Here is a 26943-nt window from a genome sequence, read left to right as displayed (position 1 = left end):
ACAATGACCACCCAAGGGAAACGCCCCCAAAAAGTGGTCTTTGTACACAGGTGGTCACTTAAGCAGATTTAACTGTACTTGGATCCCCAAATTTCAACTCCAAACCCTCCATATTTTAAAACGTCCACACAGGGCCCATGCTTAGAGTCAGACCCTTTAAATTTCAGTTAGGATCTCCTGTGAGATAAGTTAGTGTTTAGCCCTGCATTACTCGGTATTAAAGGCAACAGTGTGGCAACCTTTTTAAATTCTATCTGTATGTGATTACACCTGTGAAGAATAGGAAGCTGTAGCTTCTTCAAGCCCCTTGCAATGAATGCATTGACTTTGTATCCAAATATTGATTACTGGTGACTCTGAAGTATTGAATTGTTCACAGTTCTGCATTTGTGTTCATGTTGAATCAAGATCGCTCATTTGTCACAAGTCTCCTAAATGATAAGAGGAACTGCTTGTAAGTTGTTTGTTTTTTATTCAGATAAATATATTGAATTAAATACAGAAGGAAGAAAGATCAAATTATTTTGCTTCGACTACAAAGTATGCTTTTCTTTTTGTTTTGTTAAATGATTACTGGTAACAGTTTTGCGAGATTGATGTTTAAAAGCTGAGCAAATAATGTATTTTATTTTCTTCATGGTTAGAGCGTTACATAGATTTTAAGCAGACCTGCCAACCTCTGGAGTTCAAAAACTATTCTTTAATCCCAAAAGTTGTATTTTACTGACAAAAGTTGTATTCTTTAAAAAACACACACACTGATACGCGAATCAATGCCTCTTACAGTTCGTACATACAGGAGGAGTTTTTTTATGGATCATCGGTTGAATATGAAATCGTATTTTATTTACTGTCGTATTTGCTTTTAAAAATCGTACGAAATACGACTAAATCGTACTGGTTGGCAGATCTGTTTTAAGGATATATTGTTAATATGAAATAATATATTTTTTATCAAAAGTGTGTGTTCAATGTTTTCATTTCAATCATGGACCACTCTTTTTGCATGTACATTATAATATATTAGGGACTTTTAGATTTGCACGTCGACAGCTTCGACTGCAACGTGTTACGTCATTTTAAGGCCCTGCGCATGCGTTACGTCGTCTCAGTCGGCGATCGAGAATGCATCAACCTTGATTTTCCTAAATCTAGTACATACATACATATTGATATTTATATAGCGCCTTTACATGCTCAAGGTACTAGTATGCCGTGTGCGCATACAATATACAGTTCCTCAGGTAGACAAAGGAACATCCCTTCCCTGCTATTATGTAAGAATGTGTAGAACAGGTGTCACATGCATATTCACCTGTTCTACACATTTTTACATAATAGCAGTGAAGGGATGTTCTTTTGTTGAGGGTTGAATGAGGAACTGTATATTTTGTCCTCTTTCTTTGTCCGTGATGTTCATAGTGTTACTTCCTGCATGCATGTATATCTTCGAGTGCAATCTAAAAGATTTCTAATTGATCAGTCGGCGTTCGTCGTGTTCTCGTCCACTCAATCTAAAAGTCCCTATGAACCCAAGTGATGAAGACAGTTCATTGAGTAACATGGGGGGGGGGGGAACTATGCAGTGTGCAGTGAAAAGGATTAAATCTACATGTGAGAAAGAGATAATGATATAAGAGGGGGGGGGGGATTATACTACATGTATACTGCAAATCTCGGCAAAGTGTTAAAGACCACACATGAGATCGATTCATGTTTTTATTTGTACATTTTATTGTTTTTGTCCCAAACATTCATATACATATGCAATAATGGTGTAAACATCTACAAAATGAAAGATTAAAAAAAATATCTCATATTGGCATAATCATAGAAATGTGGTTCTTTTAAAATGAGTTTCCACTGCAAAAGGAACAGAAAATGTCTTCTAGATCTCCACACTTCCAATCATGTTTTTAAATGCAGATTGATCATGAAGGATTTGGTAAATGCGGGGGGAAATATTGTCATCTACAACTGACCATTTCGGAGCTCAAAATGAGTTTGAAATGTGTAAGATACGTCTTGAATTATCATTTTGATTGATGAGTTCATCAGACCTACTGTATGGTATCTATCAACATTCCCATGTTATACATCAGAATAAGAAATATAAAAAAATGAAACAGATTTAGCATTCAAAAGAGACTATGTTTGCTCCATGTGCAATGAACCACATTGCATCATATATTTTATGCAGTCTAGAAAACAAAATACGCTGTGATTTTAATGTACATTTGTATGTCATACAATAAAAGACAATTTTTCTTCTCATCCATCATACTTCATCTTGTATGTGAAATCATCTGAATTCTCATTGAACTAATAAACTCAGCTGATATTTGAACATGTGAAAAGAGGGTTTCAACATTTACTGTATATCAAACTTAATCACTCCCTTCAAATACAAGGAGGAACACAATGTGCTAATATGGTACAAGTTTCTTTACAAAATATTATCTTTTTTAATGTACAAACATGAGGGTGGGGCAATCATTACTTCAGGAAAACAGTTGGAACTGTTGTACACACTCAAAGCATATAAGTACCATAATACCTTGCACATGAACAGCTGGATATCCTGTACATGTATTTAGACTGCATTTTGAATGCACAAAATATTCAAATTACAATAATAATATTTACAAATCAGAACTTTGGCAACGTTTAAAGTAAGATAGTGGTAAGTGTCTAATTTCTAATTGCTAATGTGTATTACACAGAAACTAAGTTTACAATTTATATCACAAGTTCACTATCCTTTTCCATTTATTTTTTGGGAGGGGGGGGGGGGTATTTTTTTGCTTGCAAATCGTACTGTAAGAAGAACATACAGTCAAACCTGCTTTAGCAACCACCGGTATAGAAAGACCAAATGTCTTAAAGGATCACATTGTTTTTGTTTCCCTTGAAATGCTATATTAGAGCGAAATATTATTGTTATTACACAAAACCTGAATATAAAGACCAACTGCCTCCAAAGACCATATTTAGTGCTTCCCCCGGATGCTCTTTCTCTATAGGTGTGATTGTATTTCAAAAGATGTAGATACGCTGATCAACATCATGGAGAACATGTCCATGCTCATAAATTGATTTATATACTCGGTCTCATCCCAAGACGTGACTTCAATTGAGAGTATAATTGAGTTCATATATTTAACAATCCTTGCTCGGATTTATATCTATCATTTAGGAACCGTCTGCTTGAGAAAGAGAAGGTTTCTCCTTTACTTCTGGACTTTACTATACTATGATACCTCTACACAACCTATGTCATTGTTTCTAGTTCTACCTACATGCATGCTATGTATAGATACAATGCAGAACATCACACAATTAATTCCTTTAAGGAATTACAGTACATGAGATCTGGAGCACAAATATATCAATCAAAATGTAAAGATATTGAAAAGAAGCAATATTTGATATATGTATTCTTCTTACTTTGAAAAAAGTGAGGTTTGAAATGAAGCAAAAGAACATGGTGGCAGTATCATCATCATATTAACACAAAGTTGCATATATATGTGATTAATTTCTCAAGAGGTCTTTAAGAGTACAGGGAAAACTCAATATAACAAGTTTGGCTAAATCAAGGTAACGCTTACAATATGAGTATTGTCTGGGCCCAAAAATAATTTTCGGTAATGCTATGACAGCATGAACCTCTCATAACGAGGATCAGCTGTAACAAAGAAAATCAATTGGTCCCGACGACCTCGTTATATAGAGTTTTCCCTGTACAACACATCAATCATGACCTCCATAGCTACTTCAATACTTGTGATCTAACTTGAGAACCTCAAACTTACAAAGAGGTTGATGAAATTATGTTTGCTTGGCCATTGTGTGTACAAAAATGCAGCACCTCATTCATGCAGTGGGCTATCACATAGTGATAGTATTTTGCAATTTATCTGACAATAGTAGATCTATGTACATGGTGATGATGCAAATCATCTCTTCAATCTTCAGTTCTAATACATACATATATATATAAATGTGGAAACTATGAACACTTAACGGAGAAACTTAACTTAATATACCGGTAATAAAAAAATACAAAATCAATACAAATAGCCTGTAATCACACAGTGATCTGTATGACTGTTAACGCTTTTCTTGAAAAAGCAAGGACATCCAACAATTGTTGATGACCTTAAAGTCATGGATATACAACTAGACTAGAACATGTTTGAAAGAACTACAGGTGCAACCTTCAAGTACCAAAATTAAAGTACTGATGAAGCTTGAAAGAAACAAATCAAACAATAAAAACATTGGAAACTAGTGATATTTCAAACTGTCAAAACAAAGCATTGTGAGCTAGCACACAGTACAAATCCAATGTTGGGAATGACCTGTAAGTGTAACATAAAATAGGAATAATACAAAAAAGGCTGAAAATGAGATGACTACCGAGTACCAACTCCAGTACTTCGGAAGGAAGCAAGAAATATCTACAGGTATTTAGGCAGAATGAATTTAAGTGTCATTGCAGAAATACTAAACCATGCTACACATATTTTATCAAAGGGCCAGGATGAAACAACCAGTGTGTTCCATACGTTGATAGCTTCCCAGTGAGATATCTTGCAAGCAACTGAACAATCGATATCTTCTGTACTATTGCAACAAGGGTGCAATATCATACTATCTCCTGACACTCCTCAAGCCTTTGACTCAATAAATGCCAAGTTCACATCTTTGGAATAGAATGTCTAAATCAAAACACTGATGTCAATTTCTGTTCAATGCATTAGATACAGGCAATAGTTAGATGAACCTACTGCTTGCTATACTAAGTTTTGAAAATCACTCCGATCCAATTCGCTTCAGCCTACACTACAAAACTTTTCTATCCAAAGCAGGGATATTTGTAGCATATTGCAAACCATCATTATGTGCAATCCTTTGTTTATATACTTTACCTACCATCTGCAATATGTATCATATATAAATTAAAGTACTTCAACTCAAGGGAAATCAGGGTAATTAAATCTTGCTCATAGAGATACTTCATTATCAAAGCTATTTAGTACAACTCGAGCATATATAAATGACCTTAGATAACATGGCACAATAGGAATTTGAAATACTTTTATACAGAGTTCAAAAAGGTACAAGAATAAAGAAAACTGCCGATGAGTCCCTACAGCAGAAATCAAATGAATACATTACTTAACTTGTGATACAAATACATTTAGTATTACTATATATTCTATGATAATAGAACAAAGTATCCTTTCATTTAATCTGTTTGAAAAGACAGAAGCAACTTTATCTCAGATTAATTATGGTGAATGTCTATTAACATAAATCATAAAAAACATGATTTTACCAAGTTGCATTAAACAGAAGGAAGAAAACATGTGGCTCCCCAATGCAAAACTTTAAAACAGGATTAATCACAAGCAATCAGAGCTGTTAAGTAGATACATGGCTTACGGTATAATGGAAACTCACATAAATCAATCTTCACAGAGGATTAAAAAACAACCAACTTTACAAATTCAATACAGAGCCCTTACTAGATCCTACTTCAGCCATTTTTACTTCTTGATTATGACAATCCATTCTTTGAAAAAGAAAACAAATTTGACTTTACTGGTATGCAGCACAACTTACCGGTGGACACCTGTTACTTGATGGCATCCCAGTCGTCGATCAAAACAAACTTTTTACTTGATTCTGTACAGTCAATTTCTAAGCAAGGCCTTTGTTGATTCTATTACATAGTTAATGACTAAACCAAGTTGTTAAGTGACTCTGTAACACAGTCGATGACTGAACTAGGCTTTTAGTTGATTCTGTTACATAGTTAATGACTAAACCAAGCTTTTAGTTGATTCTGTAAGTTGATGACCGCATCAAGCTTTTAGTTGATTCGACATCGCAGCAAATATCAAAAGCTTTTTGGTTGGTTATCAAGATCAATGGATTGCAAAGGACACTTTTATTCATCATCTCAAGGCAGGCCAGGCCAGGGCAATCTCTAGTCCTGCATCTCTTCTGGTATGTCATGAGGGTTGATGATACCTGGTACAGACAGTTGAATCTTCCTCTTCTCTTCCTCTGCATGTCTGAGATCAGCTTCCCTTTCTTCCAAGAACAGGTCAGTGGTGTCATCTCCAGCTACCTCCTGTTAATGACAATTAATGGAATACCATGTATGAAAAATGCACTCTTTTCTCTCTTTATCTTATTTAATTGACATTGTTGATATGAGGCAAGAATTGATTTTTATTTATTGATGTGAATTTCATTGAATTGGTGAGTCGAGAACTAAATCTGCAATTACACTTCATGGCTATCGCAATGAACAAGAAACAGGATTGGATTTAAAACTTTTTCACACACCTACAAAAAACTTTTAAAAACTTGATAGCATCCAGAACTCTTTCAAAATGGTACTAGAAAAATGGTAATATGCAGAAAACTTACAGCAAATGCTTGAGTAAAATCTCCTTTCTATCACACAATCGGGTAATACATGTAGAAGAATTGAAGTAATTTCCATCAAACTATCCCAGAACTCCAGATATCTATTACCATTGACAAAGCACGCACTGCCAAATTTGCATGTAGTGAATCATATAATTATGAAGATGGTACACTTGATTAGGGGAATGTCTGTCAAAGAGATGAAACAAGACATTTTGCATAATGTAAAGCTTACCTTGATCTGGACCAAGAAATCTCTGAGATGTTCTTTGAATGCTGGTATGTCCTGGTTCAAACTGAACAGTCCTGTCACAAACAGCTTGATCTGGGGTCTATCAAGATAATGGACAAATATGGAATTATTATTATTATTTTATTTGGCAAATCAAGTCACATAAATACAATAATATAACAAGCATGAATTGAGACAAAATCAATAGAAAACATATATAAATATTGCAATAGCAGGTGCATCTGGTCAAGCTACCCGGGTATGGAAAATGTTAACCAAATAACTGTAATCCGCAGACCTTCCTCCCCACACCTGACCAGATGCACCTGATATTGATTGATTGAATAGGCAAGTAAACTAATAATTCTAATTATTTTTCATCCCAAATATATATATAGAGTATGAATACTTTCTTTTCTGTTTTAGTTAATATTATGATTAGAACTTGATACACTCCACATGATATTATCTTCAGTTAAATACATTATTTCCACATTAGATGGCACCTTCTTTTCTTTCATACCATTCAACACGACAGGGAGCATAGACAGTGATTCAAAGATGACCTAAAGGTCACGTGAAAGTTAATTGACAACCAGTATGAAATGGAAAATCTTTTCCCTGCAAAAATGTTACATCCCGCAAGCAAAGAAAAGTTAATAATTTGAAATGTACTCACGCTTGTAAGTGAGGGAAGGCAGCCTTGAGGAGGCCTGCAGTAAAGTCCTTGATGTAGAGTTCATTGCTTCTCTCTCCTTGTGTTGCGCTTAGAGATTTGGTGATCTTAGTGTTCTCCACAATGCTGAACATGTATGCCAAGATGGTAGCGTGCTGTGTTAGACCTGCAATTAAACATCACCACATTTGAAACGTATGAAGACGATCTCTGATTGGAAAAACACAAACTGAAATGCAATTTGATGAGTATATTTGCATCAATTGTCCAACAGCAAGAACACCCTTTTCTGAATAATTTAATGACAATCATTTTAGTCTTATGCTTAATAAAGTTTGCTTATTTGAACCAGAGTAAACTCCTTACAAAAATGCAATTACAGGAATAAGTAATAAATAGTTGAATTATCATGAGGAATAAGAGAAAACTAGATAACATTCAATAATAGGAGAGAAATGATGGTGGAATAACTATTTACCTGCTGTGTGTGATGTATCAGTCACTACTGAGAGTACATGTTGTAAGATGTCAGTGTAGTATGTCTGGTAGAAGCTCTGTGCTACTGTAGCATCTTGCCATACATTCTGCAGTAATCCATAGAGTATCGATAATCCTATGGAGGAAATAATGTTTATAATTAGTATCTGTCCTCATATCTGCTACTAAATGAATTTGCCACTTGTACAATAATTATTATTAGTATTGTGTATATCAACCATAACTGTTTAAAACAAAGTATTGATATACCTTTTAACCAAATTCAATAATTATTGCCTTGAATGGCCATTATAAGCTACCAAAACATTGCTAAATACCTTTGAAAAGCAAGTCTTTGTTCATTATCTATCAATTGGCATACAATCACATATCAAAGATAACTTGTCCTTTGCAGAAAATGACCTTCGCTTAGTACACACATTTTATGAATCAAAATGTTGCATTCAAAGTGGTGACATTATTATCATTTTAGCTTTCACTTTTCCCCCCACTATAATTGAAAATCAAAACCAGAAAGTTTTAACTAAAAAATGAGGTAAAGTAAGCAGCAGTATTAACAAAATGGATCTTCTCTCAGAAGAACATACCTGTGTCTGCTACATTCCTCATTGTGTGCTTTACGGCCCATACAATAGAGTTAAGGACCAGCTTGAATTGGACGGCTGAGATCTTGAGGAGAGCAGGGAAACAATGATTGTTGACGGCTTGAAGAAGAAGGAAGAAGTTTGTTCGGTGCTCGGGAAACTCTTCAAAGTCTTTGTTGATCATCTCTAATGTACACTCAAAGACGGCATCAAAGATCGTAGGAATCTCGGCTGTGATGCTTCCCTGGTAAACATCAAACATAAATAGATAGATAATCCTTTGTTTCTCAACCATGACAGAAATATTATCCCATAATCTGATATGAAAATAAGGCAATTACTAGCTGAATATATTAATCTATTTGGTACATATTATGGGTGCTCACACTCTGCAATATAAAAACTACATTGAAACAGAATTTGAACTGGTGGGCATGTGTTAAACTAAAGAAATAAAGGAAACATTCCTGTACATAATATCATGATGTTATTAAACATACAGTTCCCTGCTGTACCTACCTCTAGCTTGTTGACAATGGTTGCCATGGTACTGAGTACTTCAGGTTCTCTCGAGTCAGGGACGTTATTTCTGTAATCAATCAGCACTGCTTCCAGTAACGGAGGGATGAAGTTTTCACAGACCTGAGAGGATTGAAATGGAATAAAATATGTTTACACACAAATATTCCAATATCAGTGTAGTGGAATAGTGTGAAATGGAATCGGTATATGATCACTTTACAATTACAGCTTGAATGGACAAGTACTAAAATAAAATATGATTTTAGGAAACAATAAAGATATCAATTGGATCAGCAAATATATACATAATAACTGTGAGTATAATATAAATTTACACACAACTAAAGTTGTCCCCGGGCTGTTTGACAATGGAGGGAACATATCATATCAGCGCACACATTTGTATTGAATTCAATTGATGATCAATTGATTCTGACTAAAGTTTGTCATTTGGGGCTAAAAAGTGACTGAAATGTGCTGTTGATGGGGTCAATTTTAACTTTTTCTAGCATTAGGCCACATTTTTGTACATAGAATAGACCCATCATATCCTTTGCTGATGGTAATGATTGGGAAATATAACCCCCTCACTAAAGATGATCATGACATTTACCCCGGATAAGCTATTCAAACCTTTCCCACCAAAAATTCTGATTAAATCCCATAATCTCTTACAGTATATAACAAAGCCACAGCTGATACTGTGTTGACTTTTTCCCCACGATGCATCACATAAAATTGACTGGTATAGCTAGATGGATTGTGAATCCACCTTATTGCTCTAAATCATGAACTATTTCTTACCATTTGTGGGTCATTAGACCGACTGACCCATCCAGAGATTAGTTTGAGTGTTTCCTTTTTGACCGTTCTCATACTTCTGATGACAGGTTGTTTGGTTACTTGTACTCCATTCTGCTGAATAGCTCCAGAGATGTTTTCACTCATACACTTGTACACATTAAGCATGTCCAAGTATATTCTGCCAAGCTGTAAAACAAATAATAAATATTTTAATGTATTTTAACCGATTAAAACATTCTGAATGGCACCATTTATCTGAATTTGACCCATGGGAGATCCAATTAACTGTACTAAATTAGATTTACTTAGAAGAGGAAGAATAATTGCTATTAGCATAGGAATGTTTTTCAGGTTGAGTGAACACAGCAGTGAAGTACGGAGTAAGTAGTAAGACCTGGCTCAACAAACTTCAATTCAAATTAACAGCAAGTGGTAATGAAGATAATACTATCACTGCGAAGCTAGGTCCAGCCCTATACATAAAGTTAATGTTTGTTTATACATGTCTCCATAGGGATTAGGAGTGCTTTTCAGGAAAAAAATTATTCACATTTGAGGGACAAATATGGAAATAAGTAATCTCTTATAACCTTGGCAAAAATGTTATAAATTAAGGATAAGCACCCTTATATAGCAAAAGTGATCCAAAGAAGGATTCAAGGAGATGTAGCAGACTCCTTACTAGTTTAAAAGGGGCATATTTACAGGACAGCCAGAAACTTGTTACCAATCAACTAACAATTTTGTTCAATTTGTTCTTGGGTCAAGTGAGATCGTGTAAGGTTGGTATCAAAATTGGAGTCCTAGACTATTGGCCTTTGAACTTCAACTGATAAAACTCACATGCAGTAGCTGTGTGTATAAATCTTGAGGATTTGAGAGTGGAATGTTGTCTTACCTGTATTACAAATGGATGTCCGATTGCCTTGCATGCCCTGACGTTGGTCTTGAGGATACTTCCCAACTGTTTGACAACATCATGGTCCTGAAGCTTGTCAACATTCTAGTCAAAATTAAATAAATGGGGGGGAATATTAAAAATGAAAAAGTAATGACAAAAGAGCAGCATGAATTACATTATGGCAATTTATCGAACAAATGTTTATATTTTTCCATACAACTATACAAAGAATCATTATTTAATGGTCACACATGAACGAATGAGAACAAGATGTGGAAATGTTCTTGACTCATCAGAAAATATAATGTATTTCTAGACGTACCTTTGTAGCTCCTTGGATGATGTTATCCCAGACTTGATTAGGTAATAGCATGTACTTCTCAACCAGGTGCTCCTGAACCATGCTCTCTGTCTGTGCACTGATCATATAACCAACTGCTTCATAGAATGTATGAACCTATATGTGACAAGAACAAACAATGAAAACTTGAACTAACCACAAAAAACTAGTCCTACTCAATTGTACACATGATAGTTAGAGGTTGTCAAGATGAATTGCACATTACCATGACGTTGTATTTATGAATAGACAAAACAGTATAATATATTGAGCATCAGATTCTATACTTTCATTCCATATAACATCAACATGCAAAAGCCCGTTCAATGGGCATACAATTTCATGTGCTCAAAGGTTTTTGTTACCTCTATGGCAGTAAATCTAAAATTTGATACAATTTATAAACATTTTTGTTCATCGTTTGCTATTATTGAATGCAAAACTAGACCCTTTTTATTTTCTCACCTGTTGTGGCTGTAAATCACAGATAATGGTGTTGATGTTATTAAGAATCTCCTCTACGAATGGCATCACCTCCCCAACCTGCACTTGCACAAAATGACGCCGACATTTCTGCGCAATCTTGATGAATGTATCACATGCCATGTCCTGTACACCATCATGAGTTTCTAAAGAAGAAATTAATGTTGATTACAATAATTATGTTGGTCTACATAAAAATTTGGAGGATAGAAAATCTATGATAAAAGAATATGGCCATGGCAACTGAACACATCTATGATCTTGCATAAATGTATGTAACATATTCCTTGATCAAGTGAGTTGTAAATGATATTCTAAGCAAGTCCTCAATTACAAATGAAAAAGAGAGAAAAAGGGGTATAACTTCCTAGAATGGTACATATTTCATAAATTTAAGGACTCTATAGCCAATATTAAGTACACTGAAGGAAATATACATTTTGTGTTAATGAATAGATTCTCATTTATGTAAAAATTGAACTAAGATGAGGGGACAGGAAAAATTTAATTCATGCAATAAGACACTGCTATCAAAAATGTAATTTGGTTTATATAACCTACAAGATTCTGCAGACATGCACTAATTCCCATCACAGTGGATATGCCTGTTTTAAAACAGTATCTTCCTAGCATTTTCATTGCCATGTGTGTACTATGCCCACAAGACATTTAAAAATGACAATTTTTCTTATTTCTTTAAAAATAAAAAAATACAGCATAAATCCTGTAAAGAGACTCTTTGCAAACATGAAATGTTAACAATCATTTCCAAATAATAAAAGCATGGTTATTCCAATCCAAACAGTTTGAATTGTAACAAATAACATGCACTGTAATGACAACCATACCATACATAATAAATGCTTTGTTTTTGATTCACACATGCATAAGGCTTTGATCTCTCATGTTTATTCACTCACTATCACTATCTGTTTTCTCTTCCACCGTATGCCAATCTGATACATGTGAATAAATATGAAAAATTATTAATAACATTTCGCACAAAGTCATGTGTCATTAAATTTCGTATTCCTGATTAGGTTGTGATGCATGCATGAATCAAAAACAAAACAGTGTCACAAACATCATCTCTGAGCAACATACATCCACACAGCAAATGAAAAGATACACGACAAACAAAGGATTACAAATAATGTACTACACATATCATCAAAGATAAACAAAATGAAAGTTGCCTTAACAGTAGCCTGCAGGATATTGAACAAATCTATGCTACGTTATGTTTAATAGTATGCTGAAATGTAATCAATCAGCATCTTGTAAAAAATATTTTCGTTTTATAATCATTGCATTTAATCTCGAGTAAAGTATTTTTTTTTTAAAGTAATTGATACAACTAGGTCTTCATCATTAATGTAACTAGGTGGTATATAAATGAACTTTTCTTCTCCAAAATTCACAACTCTGGTCGTAACGCTGTAATAAAAGTATCAAGACATTAAATCGATGAAGACAAATTTCATCCGAGTCCAAATACAAAATAACTGCTTAGTGCTGCTTACCATGCATAAACTCAAAGAGCTTGTTCACAACAGTCTTGAGAAACTTCCAATGCGCCCTCAGGAACCTGGGATACTGCCCCACAACATACATGATATTAGAAGCTATGATAGCCTTGTTGTCCTTCCCTCGTTTCTGTTCACATAGTCCCAAGAGTTCCTTGATCACCGTTACTAAGAATCGCTTCTCATCTTCCTCATGCATAGCACCACTGATAGATCCTATTGCCCAGCATAGCTATTGAATGAACGGATGGAGAAAAGGAATAACATGATTTCAATTTCCTATTTAACAAAAAAAAAACAGATTTTGCCATTTCTTCTCACACTGCATTATACATAATTACATAACGGCGACTCAGCATCAAAGAATGAATTAGTCTAACTTACTGTGTTCAGGTTTTTCCATGACCACTCCTGTCCATTCACTTGAAGTTGAAGCTTTTCTGTCATGATGGTTTCTGTGTCTGCGTAGTCTAAATGGGTCAGATACACTGAAAATAGAGAAAGAAAACATAGTAAAAAAACAACACTGCTATACAAGATTAACGTATACAGAACAGTGATAGCGCAAGGTATCTGATGAGCATCAGGGCAGACGTAAAAAATTAATAATGATAATAATAAAACCTCACGAATAGAGATTTAAACATGTTAGATCAGATTACTAATATATTCAAATGACACAAACTTCTAGAACAAAAATTGCTATTGAAGGTTTGCCTTACAAATAAAAAAAGGTATAGATAGATTTGATAGATTTTCCACGATATCTCATTTTACAAAGATGTATGCAAGGTGAACTTCTTCCATACAGAAGTACTAAATATCTTGTAACAAAGGGTGCTTCGAAAAAATGTTCATCAATTTGAGTAAACTTACCCAGGGTTTCTCTCATGTTCTTGTACATGTTGATGGAGTCTGTGTCTTTCATGAATTCTCTCACAACCTCTCCTTGGTCGTTCTCAACCACTAGTACTTCCTCAGGCTTGGCCATTCGAGAAATCATTATTCTTCTCACCTACAGACAAAAACAAGGAATGACAATGTTACACTTAAAATAAATCTAGAACCATGCAGGTTCTATCGCAAATGAAACATTCATTACACTGGATTGTGCTCTTTGATGTAACCGTGGCAGTGAACATAAACTACAGTAAAATTGAATCAGTGGTTTCTACCTTCTATATAGTAGTTTTTAATCAATACAATTAGGAAAGCACAAAAGGATGTTTCTCAAAGGCATACATGTATGTTGTTGCAATTATCAATGACAAGCCACACTAAACTGATTTATGTTTTTGACTTACTCTTGATAGTACTTGAAGATAAAGTTGTCTGCGAGGTGGAACACTGTTGTTGGCACTACCCAGCAGCAGGGGAGATGAAGGAGTGGACGGGAATGGACTCTCTCTGTATAGCTCTGATGACAAGGTGTTCCAGTACTCGAGGCATATCTTGAAAATTTCTGTTTCTTCCACCTCAGAAATCAGGAGGAGATAGTGGTGTGCCTACACATGAATAATGGAAACATTACAAAATCGATATCACAAAACATGCTTTTACTACAAATGATCTATCACATTATGATACAATTGAAGTGAAATTTTGCCAACAAATTGTTGGCTAATTTGGGGCTCCTAACACATTGGAGGGGCTGTAAGAGAGGTCTTTTTATTCCATAACTTCCAAAGCATTTGATGTAAATGAATTGAATTGAATTGAATTGAATTGATTTATTGTCCATACAAAAATGGAAATTCGTTGTTCACTTGTACATGTGTGTTACAAAAAAAATATTATACAGATTGTAAAACATAATAATATCATAACATCAATGGCGTTACATCCAAAAATACAATGTGATTACTTGCCTAGGAATGGAGGAAGGCAATGAAATAGTGCAATGTCTACGTTACTTGCACTCGTTTTACCCTACTGTTGTAATGTGAATCGAATCCGGCACAAACGAAAGTCTGAAGCGTTCCCGCCTAGTGTGGGGAACGCAGAGGCGAATTCCTGGTCGGTTAAAATGTACTGGATATTCTAAAAATGCAGTTTGACTGTTTGTCTCACCTCAAGGAGAATTTCATGGAACTCTGGTTTCTTCTCGATGAGTTCAACATGCTCTTTGAAGAATGTACACAGGAAGAGACTGAGATTCTGGATGAAATTCTGTTCTTCATCTCTACCATTTGCATATGCTGACTTTATGTTCGTGGTGGATGGCAGCATCTGTGAAAGCGCAAGAAAATGGTTATTTTAAGAAGATTATGATGATGGTAGTATTACTAGTAGTAGTAGCAGAGGTGGTAGTTGTATTAGTAGTAGAAGTAATAGTGGTAGTGGTGGAAGTAGTAGTAGAAGTAGAAGTAGGAGTAGTAGTGTGTAGGTAAAAGTAGTAGCAGCAGTAGTTTTCAGTAGTAGTAGGTTCTTGTATAGCTCTCATGTTCGGCACATTTACCACTCCTGGCACTCAATTTTCCTTCGCTTTGACAATTGTTTGAATCACGAAATTGCACATATTGAGCTTGCAATTCCCCATATCGATGAGTGCCTAAATGTTCTGACAAAGCTTTTTTTTGTGGTTAAATTCGCTGTTTCTTTTCTGTATTTGATAATTCCTCTCAAAGTTGACATTACTCTGAATAGATTATAAACAAGATGGTCAATGTCTCTACTTTTCCTGCAGGAACTTGATTAGCCCATTCAATTTGTACAGCAACAATAAGCATAGCAGATAATGTGGATTGGATATTGCCTGAGTATGCTTGTGGGCTTGACTATGAAGACATTATCAAAACAATAGAAATATTATCTATTGTAACCCGTCTAGTGATGTAACTGATTTTATTGATGAACTTAATAGTAATATGGAAACAATGTGTAAATTGGCTAGATATTGTTATATTATGGGAGACCTAAATATTAATTTATTGAACTATGATACTCACCCTCATGTACAAAGTCTTCTTGATTCTATTAATTCTTATGGCCTTTTTCCTATTATAGATAGGCCAACTCGTGTTACTAAAGATTATGCAACACTTATTGACAATGTATTCACGAATGTTATTAATGAAAATAGTTCCTCCGGTATATTACTGTCAGATGTCAGTGACAATTTTCCCATCTTTCATCTCGCAGAATTTGATATTTCATTAAAAAACAACATAAGTACAAGGATTTTACGCCGTGATATAACTCCTTTGGCTTTAAACGCTTTTCTAAATGACCTACGAAAAAATGATTGGCAAGATGTTCTGGATACAAACGATGCTGATAAAGCGTACGATTTGTTTTTATATCAATTTCAGTTCTATTGTGATAAACACATGCCTCTAAAAGAAAGATCTTTAATTAACAAGAATATAAAAAAGCCTTGGATAAAACGGGCTCTTTTAAAATCTATTAAGAAAAAAAAAACTTTTTTAAACAATTTCGTTTTAAGCCAACGTGTGTGAATGAAGCAATATATAAGAAATATCGTAATAAGTTAAATACGCTTCTACGTTTTGCTAAAAGAAAATATTTTCATGAAAAATTTGACAAATTCAAAGGAAATTTAAAGAAAACGTGGCAATTTTTAAACAAAATTCTAGGTAGAAACAAAACATCAAAAGCCAATGGAATTACTCACCAAGATATCAAGGTAGAAGATCTGTTTGATGTGGCAAATATATTTAATGATTTTTTTTTGTGAGTGTAGGAGATAACCTTACACGATCTTTACCAAATTCAAGTGCAAAATTCTCTGACTTTATGCCTCAAATGTCTGAAAAATCTTTGTTTTTTAACCCTATTACCGAACATGAAGTTGTTGATGTTATAAAGAATATTAGTTCCGGAAAGAGCCCTGGTTACGATAACATATCTCCCGATATTCTTAAACCTAATGTATATTTCATTATCAAACCCTTGACTCACATATGTAATCTATCTATACAATTCGGCGTCTTTCCTGATAAGATGAAAAAAGCAAAAGTTATTCCTATTTATAAGAAGGGTGGTAAATTTGACTGTAATAATTACAGACCAATATTTTTGTTTTGCCATTGTTTTCTAAAGTTCTCGAAAGACTCATATATAATAGATTGTATAATTTTTTTATCATTAATAATTTGCTTAGTCCTAACCAATATGGTTTTAGGAAGAACTGTTCAACTGAATTTGCATTGATTGAACTTTATGACCATATTCTTAAATGCATTAATACAAACAAACATGCAATCACTATTTTCATGGATCTATCGAAGGCGTTCGATACTCTCTCACACTCAATACTGTTATCTAAGTTATCATTTTAAGGAATAAGAGGCTTACCACATTCTTGGTTTTGTAGTTATTTAAGAAATTGGAAACAGTTTACTGTATATGATGGTCAATCATCAAATTCTAAAATGATTTCATCCGGTGTTCCTCAGGGGAGTATACTCGGCCCACTTTTATTTTTAATATATATTAATGACATAGTAAACTGTTCAGATTTCTTTAAATTTGTCTCATTTGCAGATGATACGTCACTGATAGCTTCTGATGTCAATTTTAATTCATTAGTCCGTAAGATTAATATAAACCTGGACCATGTGTATAATTGGCTTGTTTGTAATTTTCAGGAATAAACAAAATAAAAGACCGGACTACTCTGACGTAAAGCTGTTACTAAACGGGTCTGAGTTGAAACAATGTTCTACTTTTACTTACTTAGGCGTACAGTTAGATGAATTTTTAACATGGGACTCTCACATTAATGTAACTTGTAGTAAGATATCAAAAATTACTGGGATAATGAATAATGTGAAATGTATATTACCACCTAAACTGCTATTTACCATGTATAATACTTTTATTTTACCTCATGTTATGTATTGCAATGTGGTATGGGCTTCATTACATGCATCTAAATTATTACGAATACATCGTTTTCAAAAAAGAGCACTTCGAATTTGTGCCAATGCTTATTATCTAGCCCCTTCTTTACCTTTATTCTGCCGTTTTTCAACATTAAATGTGTATGACTCAAACAAATTATCGATTGCTTCTTTGATGCACAAGTTTTTTACGAAACGCCTCCCTCCTTATCTTATTCAAATGTTTTGTTTAAACGAAAATGACCATGCTTACTATACTCGACATTCAGCCAAATTCCATCTCTGGAAAACAGAAACTAATATACTTTCAAAATCAGTTTGTTACCTTGGCCCCATTATCTGGAATTCCTTGCCTTCTGACATTCAACACACACAATTCAATGCACTCTTTAAAAAATGAATGAAAAGATTCCTTCTCTCTAAATGATCAAATTAAATAATGTCAATTTACCTTGCTACTCAGCTTTGTAGAGTGCTGGAGTGTGGCGTCGCAACGGTCACACCCCTCCGGCTGTCGTTAGCATTATTCATAATTCATTTGTAAACAACTATTCTTTTTTTGTTTGTTTGTTTGTTTGTTTTGTTTGTTTTTTGTTTTTTTGTTTACTCTGGTGATCCCCTCCTTACAAGCCCTTGAGGCTTTTTTCGGGACACCCTTTTCTTTCATTTATTTGTATTACTAGCTCTTATGTATGTATTACTCTGTTATTTTGATGTAAACATGAAATTATGCATGACATACTGTAAACTTGTTTGATTTTTAATTTTACATATTGGAAGAAATAAATGAGAGCTATATGCTCTCTCAATCAGATTAGTAAACAGGTTTGTTGACCCTACCTGTTTCAGTTGTGTCATGGTGAGTGTGAAGAGTACAACAAACTGCTGGTCATATTGGCTGACATTCACACCAGCAATCTCTGTCAGGCACTTGAGAGTGACATTTCTGAACATCGGCACGTTGAGAAACTATGACATGGATGAAAGAATTAAAAGCACCATCATAACAATGCCAAAAGTATATAGATTTTTAATGGTTGCAACGACTATCTAAAACTGTAAATAAGGCATGGTTACTTGCATTACCTTATTTACCTATGTCGAAAAGTAAGATACATGTATAATCGTGAACAATGATAAAATGAAGCTCCATTAATGTTATATTCTTATATTAATCAAAGTAAACATTAATCACACTCTAACATAGCATGTTAAACAAATACTATGGATATGAAGCTTGCATAGTGTATTTTCATTCTTTCAATGTCAACACTGTAAAGAATTTACATTAGCAGGACAGCTGCTTTTAATTCAAATTAAAAAATTTATCCATGCAAACAGCAATTAATGGGCATACGATTAGGTTAGCATAGAAAACAAATATAAAAGACACCATAAATGAAATGCAGATCATAAAAAGCACTAAATGGGACACTACCTTGTATATCAATGTGCTGATCAACTTCGTTTCATATATGTAGCCCAGTGGAATCCAGTTCAGAAATCTAAGCAATGTCTCTAGACAAGATCCAACGAGAGAGGCATTCTGAGAATTATCCTGCAAAAGAAAGAAAAACAAAGAGTACATTTGTTACTCTCTTACTGCTATTTTAAACCAGATTTACATCAATCTCAGGAACTATCAATATTTTTAGAAGAAACAAATCATGATAACAAATTATTAAAAAATCAACAACAAAAAAAGAACACAAAAATTGGGTAAAAAATGAAAAATCAGGAAATTATCAGCAATGTCTCAAAGATCAGCAAGAATCAAATTGACAAACTAAAAGGGTTAAATTTTAAGCCAAAGTTATCTCTGTTTCTCGAACATAAAGGATATTTAAGGCCTCTTAATGTGGAGTTGGATGCATCAATGAAACACACTAACTTATTTCTAAAATAACAAAAGATGACAAAATATCATAATCAAATTCAAATAGACAATGCCTTTTACAAATTAGGAGCAAAGATTAAAAGATAAAAGAGAGAAAAAGAAGCTGGCATTCTGCCACATTTCATGACTAAGAAGGAAACATGTTGACTACCTACCATAACATATTGACACAGCTGAAATACACTAGAGAACTCATTACACATGCTGTCTTTGAGATGTTTGGCTTTGGCCTGGGTCATCTGCCCACTGGAGAAATCAAACACCTCTTCACTGTAAAAGTTACAGGGAAACAAAAAGATAAAGAAACAAAAGGGATAAGAATAGGTTAATGACATAGGCATTTGAGATTACTAGAATCAAGAGAATACAGCAGATATCATAAATGGCTAAGAAATATATACAAATTGAAGATCTATGCCACATTAATATATAATGTATACAAGGAATTTAGCATTGCACATATCATGTGGAAATATCGCATGGATAAACTGATATTTGAAAAGATTTTTTTTTAAAACAAATTCTTCACAGAGTTATATTCTCACCATACACAGCTTTGATTCAGTTAGCAAATGCTTCAGAGTTTGTTGTACATGTACTTAAATCTTGAAAAGTTCAAATCCTGTTGGAAAAAATAGGTTTGTTCTTACCTGAGGAGCTTTAAGATGGCAAGGTTGTTCTGACACAGAGATTCATTTGTTTTGCTGGCACCAACAATATCACTGATGAATGCTGGCCAGTTTCTAGGCCATTCATGTTTTAGGATCTGTACCAAGATGATGTTCAACTTCCCAAGATACACCTTTTCTTTCTGTACAAACATAAAGACAGTAAAACAGCAGCGGTCATTCAAAGGAAAAACATAAATATGCCTTGTTCCTAAATCTGTAAAAATTGAAAGAAAAAGAAGCAAAAGAAGAAGAAGAAGACAAAAGAGGCAAAATGAGAAGAACAAGAAGGTGGAGAAGATGAAGAAAAGGAAGTATATCTACATCAAATCTTATTTATGCTTCGACCTGCTTCACATTCAGCAAGCCTTGGCCAATGACTCTTATTTTGGGAATTTCAAATACGATGGTACCCAGTCGCAATGGTTTGGGATAGAAATTAACGTCTAAATTAAGATGTAGACTTATAAAAACGGTATGTTCATTCCTTTTGTAAACATTACCAGGACATTAGACACCTATAAAATTGTTGGTATTGGCGATCTAAGACTTTCATATCTTGGTGGAGCATATCATTTTGTATTACCTACACACCCTACAGGATTTAAAACATTTGCTGAAGAGCGAAATATATGCAATTTATATGTTATTTATGATAACCAAATTACCTCAGCCATTTCCTTCTCAGAGGATATCTTGATGATAAGTCCCACTGTGTACTTCTTGATTCCTTCACACTGAGTGCGAGGTAATACTTTCCAACGAGTCTTGATTACATTCTCAAGGATCTGTAATCCATAGTACTGCAAACAAAAACAAAGGATTAAAAAAAAGTGTTAAACAGCAAAAAAATAAATGTATTCTGTACAAGGATGACAGACATAATCTGATATCACTTGATGTTTTTTAAAGATGATCATTTTGAATACATTTCTCTTTGATAGGAACCACAGGAAATGCATTATGAATTCAACCGTACTGCAAGGTGAACATGTATCAACAAATCACAATAGCACTCTATGAACCTCTGCTGTGGAAAGCAAAGTTTCTTGTAATGACCATTTCATAATTGTGATACCAGAAACTTTAGTCAATGGTCATATCAAAAGATTTTCATTTCCGAACAAAACAAATGGATAAATGTAAATGATTGTATGGGTCACATTGCAATGTTACATTCTAATGTAGAATGCTATGATACTGCATTTAACGTTTCATTCCAATCCTTTTTTGCTACCAAGGGAATGCAAAGAAAAAAAAAGAAAAACATGTATTATCACACTTCTGTTCAGACAAGATTTACAGAAGTCTTATCTGTCTCTGATATGTCTCTTTCAATAATATACATTAAATTCAATACACCAGTTTACAGTTGTGTGCGCCATTTTAATTGGCGATTAAACAAAGCCAATGACCTAGAGGTCATGTATTTATGCGTAAATTAAGATTGCGCCCATGCAAATTATGATGATATCACTGCCTGCGCGCTGCGTTGTGCGCGCATATCATCATTTGCATGGGCGCAATCTTAATTTACGCATAAATACCAGAGGTCAGAGGTTATTGGCCCCGGAACAGGGCCAAATTGGCCCTGTTCCGGGGCCAATGACCCGAGGTCAACTGTCTGCTCATGCGCACTGATACAACTGTAAACTGGTGTATTCAAACCTTTGTTTGTTCATTGCTGGAAAATTCAAGTATGGTGTCCACTCTTGTCCAAGCATCAGGATGCTCCTTCAAACTAGTCAATATTTGTTGGGCCATTTGTTGCTGTAGATGAGAGAATCAGAAATAATATTTAGTCTTCGGACTCAGAGTACTATAATCGAAAATAGCAGAATAGATTGCAATACCAAGATATTTCAATTATATGCAAGACCTACATGTATAAATGTATTAAAAGTACATAATTGGTCAAGACAGAACCTGTATATAATAATTATTCAAGTACACGATTCACCACTTCCTCTATCTTCAATAGTCCACAACATTTAAAAAGCAAAATAATAAATTGAAGGACAAGTGACAATTGCTTGAATTCAAGAAATATACAGATCTATGGAGATATAATGTACATTTTTTGTATGATATCATGCAGTATTAAACATATCTCGATGGCTACTCACTTCAGGACCCTCTCCACTGTACATGGCACCAACTACTGTGTCCAAGAGGTTGATGTCAAGCTTTTGACTAAAGTCAAGCAGCTTTGCAGCCTGCTCAGCCAAAGTGGCCATGCTTTGTGAAGGCATTGATCACCACCAGAAGATGTCCAGAATAAGGTGAATGCCTGGAAAAAGAGGGGGAAAAAATTCAAATTAACTGCCACAAAGGTTTGGAATGGCCTTCCATGCTCCAGGCAGCTTTTACCATGGAATCCCTCTAAAAAGCACTGAAGAGTGAAGACACATCTCTTTGATTTGAAAAACGGGATATTCTGACCAGACGGGTACGCAGGGGGGGGGGGGGGGGGTTAAACCCCCCCCTCCTTCATTATTTTTATGAGTGTATTTTCGAGCAACCCCCCCCCCCCTTTGAATTAAAAAATTAAAATTAAAAAATTTATGCCAATAGCTGACCTAAATAAGGTGACCTTACCCCCCCCCCCCCACCCCCCAACGGGTGCTAAATGTCAAATTTTCAAATTTCGAGACAAAAAAAAAAAAAAAAATGTCCCCTTCTCTCCCCCCCCCCCCCCCCCCCCCCCCCCCGCTTATTCAGCAGCTGGCTGAGTCGTGTTTTTTTTGTGGACCCCCCCCCCCCAAAAAAAAAAAAGTGTCCCCTTTTCACAAAATGAAACATGCAACACAAAATGTTCATCCTTATTTACAATTTATAGAGATACATATTCATGCAAAAAAAAAGGAGTAAAGACTAGAGAAACACCAAATTTACATGTGATGTAAGTATAGTATTACTTTTAGTAAGTGAACTGGGGAAATATAGATTTTTTTCTTATATTGTATTTTTTTATTTGGATGCAATCTCAAATATGAGGTACAGTCTCTCAAATTGGTCAGTGTCCCAAACCACCAATGCCCATCTAACTCATAATGTCAAGGTACAGTAGTTGTTGCAAAAATGGAGGAAAAAAATATAGACAGACATACAGTCTTGATTATAATTTCATTCAATTCAATCCAATTGAAATCAAGTTTATCAATAAGTAAAATAAACATTTTAATATGATACATGATAGTACTAGTAGTCCAAAGACTAATAATATTGGGTCAACAATAATGTGATGGGTTTACATAAAAGAATTAACTTAAAAGTTTAAACAATAAACATCAAACATTCAAAATTATTAATTTATAGAAAATTGAAACGTATAAAGCAGATAGTCTAGTAGATAAGAGTCTAGAATATACCGGTATGTATCGGATTGGTGAATAATAAAGAAATGTGTATTATGCAATTCTCGCCATTGCCAATACCGCCAAATTACCAGTATCATGCGTGCATCAGTGAATGGTTGGTAGATCTTTGGTAAACCAAGACGATGTGTGTCCGGACAGGTTTTGTATCCATGCAGACATTTTAAAGAAAATTACATGCAATTTTTCACAAAGCTTTTAACCTGTATATTTATTATGTTCAGGTTGTTAGACAATACCGGTAATTAATCAAAGGACAAATACTTAGACGATGATTAATATTATTTAGTGCTAGTTGGTGCATATATTTTGTCCAAATTAGTGATGGCTTTGTTTTTGTTCTTAAAAATGTTAAGCATCATCACACAAAGTGGGTAAAACTATGGTCTAGGCCTAGATCTAGAGACTACTTTGTCTTTGTAGTTTGATAGAAATAAATCAAACAAAACATGATGTATTGTTATTGCTAAGTTAGTAAATTGGTTAATTAAGCAACTTTTTTTTGGTAGATCAAGCAATCAAGTCAAGTTGATCTGCCTGCGCACCTAACATTTTACTTGAAATTAACATTATAACTACACTTTTCTAATGCTAATAATGTGCCTGGCCTGGACTCTGGCGCTTTCCATTGGCCTTACAAAACAAGTTGGACATGATTTGGAGTCGATTTCCAAATCAGTGACCAAGTTAGACTAAGTACAAGTTTCTAAGTCATCCTGTTCAGCCTTGAAATTTACAAGTTGATTTAGATTTAGACCATCACTTTCGAACTTTACATCTACAAAAAGATAGTTTAATGTAAGAACTATCTTTAAAAAAGGTTTTATTGTGCTAGACTTCGGCACGCTTCTCTCGGAGTAGGACTCCTAGCTAGATCCTAGCCCCGCTCCAGCTCCAGGGCAGCGCAGGCCAGGCCAGGCAGACCAAACCAGCACAACAGCTGGCCGAACCTGCGTTTTTATGTTCACTCAATCTATAGTGCTCATATCTTGCGCTGCTAGCCTGGCTGGACCAATGAGAATGACGCCTACTACTTACGGATGGCTCTTCGCTGCCGTTTGCCGAGGACGAATACAAAACCCACGTGAAAATGTATCTGCTCAGTAAATGATCGCAAACGTGGATATCCCAGAACGTTCACATTAAAGCATTCATAAAAGAAGCTTCATCATCACAATATTGTAGTATATTTGCTAAATTGAGGATTTTTCAGCCATTTGAAATAAGGTTAAATCAGAGTATCTCCGGCTTACGTCTCTTTCCGATAGATTCAGCGTCTCGAGTGATGGAAATTTTTGGCGAATAAAAACCGGTCAAAACCAGTTTAGCGCAGCGCGATCGTGAATGCAAACGCATGCACGCAACGTTCGACTATATTGCAAATGAGAAATATATTACACCTTCATAATTATTACACATTCATATATCTGTTACTTGAAGTGACACATATCTTCATTTTGATCTTAAAATTGGGTTTCTTATTCATTTTCGTAAGAGGGATGGATATTATTGAATCATTGTTCATCTACTTGCACTATAGTTTTCTTGGTAGAAAATGTACTTCGCGGGAATGATTCGAGTGTTGTATATAGTTGTAAGTGTCAACATATATAGAGGGCGCCCATTCAGAAACCACGATATTGAGCTGAGAATTAGAACAGGGCATTCCACCATGACGATTATACAAAGAAACGCTGAACACAAAGCCGTGGCCTACCAATATAGGTTTGATTGTAAATAAAATTAATAGTCATTTAATTAACTGCGGTACATGTTGAAAATGATAAGAGGAACAATGTCCAACGAGATGCAGAGTATATTACATTTAGCGTTGTGAATTGATATATTTTGTAATACGGTATACCCGACCGAGGCAAGGGGAAGATAATAAGTTTGTGAACAAGGCGGTAGTGGTTATTTCTGGTTTTAAATGTTCATAAGTCCCCAAAGGATAACCGCCCCTACTTGTGCATTATTACGTCTTCCCTCAGTTCAGTGAAAGAAATTATTGTATCTTGAAACCTATATATTTTTTGGCTTGACTCGGGGAAGGTACTCTCCCTCTATAATTATAAGAAAACTGCAGTGATGAAATGGGAGATACGGTAAGAAAAAATGAGTTAGCAGTTCAGAAATCCCCCTACATAAGCCTAAAAATACATTTTCTTTCCTGTTAAAAAAAAATCCCCCCCCCCCTTCAATAGCATGCCGAATAATTTTCGGGGGGGGGGGTTAACGTACGTACAGACCGAAATAACAGAAAATGATTTGTACAGTCATAATTATTACGGATATTTATACAAATTGCAATAGATATATTGTATCATACAAAATTAAAAACATTAAATTTTACTGTAAAAAGTCCTAAGAAATTCGAGTGGTGGAAAGTGTTCAAAAATAGCCCAAATCAGTGATCACTTTTTCCATAGGTAACAACAGAGCCAATCATTTACACATAGATCGGCTAAACTCAGATTCAGTTGGACACGCCCTGATGTAAGGCGCCGTATTGTCACAGAACTGGATGGAAAATACGTATTTTCCAGTTCTATGCGTATATCGTCCACCTTTATGCATGATCTAATCTACATGTATGTTTATGCATACATTGATGATTCTCAGCTACAGCTTATACAAGGACGCCGCCATAATTATGAAAGCAAATAAATTACATTTCAAAATATATGTAGCTATATTTTGTTAGCATAGGGGATAGAGAGAGAGACAGAGACAGAGTGATTGAGTAGGTGCATGGGTGAAAGAGGAAGAGAGAGAGAGAGAGAGAGAGAGAGAGAGAGAGAGAGAGAGAGAGAGGGGGGAGTAGATGGTTGGAAGGAAAAAATAGGGATAGAATGTTAGAGTTCGAGTGATAGACAGAGAGGGAGAGCCTAGAGAGAGAGAGATTCTAGAGAGAACTTTCTTAGTAATTAGAAAACATCAGGCTGCATGTGTAGCAACTATACGCGTAAATCTTTTACTCTTTTCAAGGTTTATATGAATAACAAAACAATTAAAGAGCGAAAAGGTGATATCTACAGTTGTGCTGTCATGAATTATTAGGACAATTATGATTTTCATAGCACGTTTATTATAGTCGTAATCTCATGCACCTTCCTTGTACTT

At 34.7% G+C, this 26943-nt stretch overlaps 1 protein-coding gene across 2 annotated transcripts; it reads right to left on the bottom strand.

Annotated features, from left to right (window-relative positions):
- Positions 1 to 1710: 1710 nt before the first annotated feature.
- Positions 1711 to 25129, bottom strand: LOC575382 (exportin-1). Of its 2 annotated transcripts, XM_775786.5 has the most exons (23): positions 24859 to 25129; positions 22570 to 22733; positions 22112 to 22213; positions 21112 to 21246; positions 20426 to 20586; positions 19931 to 20045; positions 19317 to 19436; positions 18719 to 18847; positions 15084 to 15242; positions 14318 to 14518; positions 13890 to 14028; positions 13398 to 13501; positions 13011 to 13245; positions 11470 to 11633; positions 10987 to 11121; positions 10662 to 10766; positions 9764 to 9949; positions 8957 to 9079; positions 8441 to 8681; positions 7834 to 7968; positions 7359 to 7521; positions 6683 to 6779; positions 5999 to 6145 (listed from the first exon to the last, which is right to left on the bottom strand). In XM_775786.5, the coding sequence occupies exons 2-23, from the start codon at positions 22693 to 22695 to the stop codon at positions 5999 to 6001; spliced, it is 3222 nt and encodes a 1073-aa protein (XP_780879.4). In that variant the 5' UTR covers positions 22696 to 22733; positions 24859 to 25129. The 2 variants fall into 2 exon arrangements, with proteins under 2 accessions (XP_030855618.1, XP_780879.4); XM_030999758.1 differs by lacking the exon at positions 24859 to 25129 and having other exon boundaries at positions 1711 to 6145; positions 22570 to 22695.
- Between the last annotated feature and the right edge of the window lie 1814 nt (positions 25130 to 26943).

This window comes from Strongylocentrotus purpuratus, unplaced genomic scaffold (assembly GCF_000002235.5).
Source record: "Strongylocentrotus purpuratus isolate Spur 01 unplaced genomic scaffold, Spur_5.0 spur5_scaffold_5, whole genome shotgun sequence".
NCBI classification, from domain to species: domain Eukaryota; kingdom Metazoa; phylum Echinodermata; class Echinoidea; order Camarodonta; family Strongylocentrotidae; genus Strongylocentrotus; species Strongylocentrotus purpuratus.
This window is presented reverse-complemented; position numbering and strand designations above follow the sequence as displayed.

What these genes read in the sequence shown, in the direction of transcription:
- LOC575382 (XM_775786.5), bottom strand. Translation starts at nt 22,695, where the DNA reads ATGCCTTCACAAAGCATGGCCACTTTGGCTGAGCAGGCTGCAAAGCTG. An exon ending in CTGAGAAGGAAATGGCTGAG is followed by an intron (nt 20,587 to 21,111) that starts GTAATTTGGTTA and finishes ATGTTTGTACAG; the next exon opens with AAAGAAAAGGTGTATCTTGG. An exon ending in GACATCCATTTGTAATACAG is followed by an intron (nt 9,950 to 10,661) that starts GTAAGACAACAT and finishes TTTGTTTTACAG; the next exon opens with CTTGGCAGAATATACTTGGA.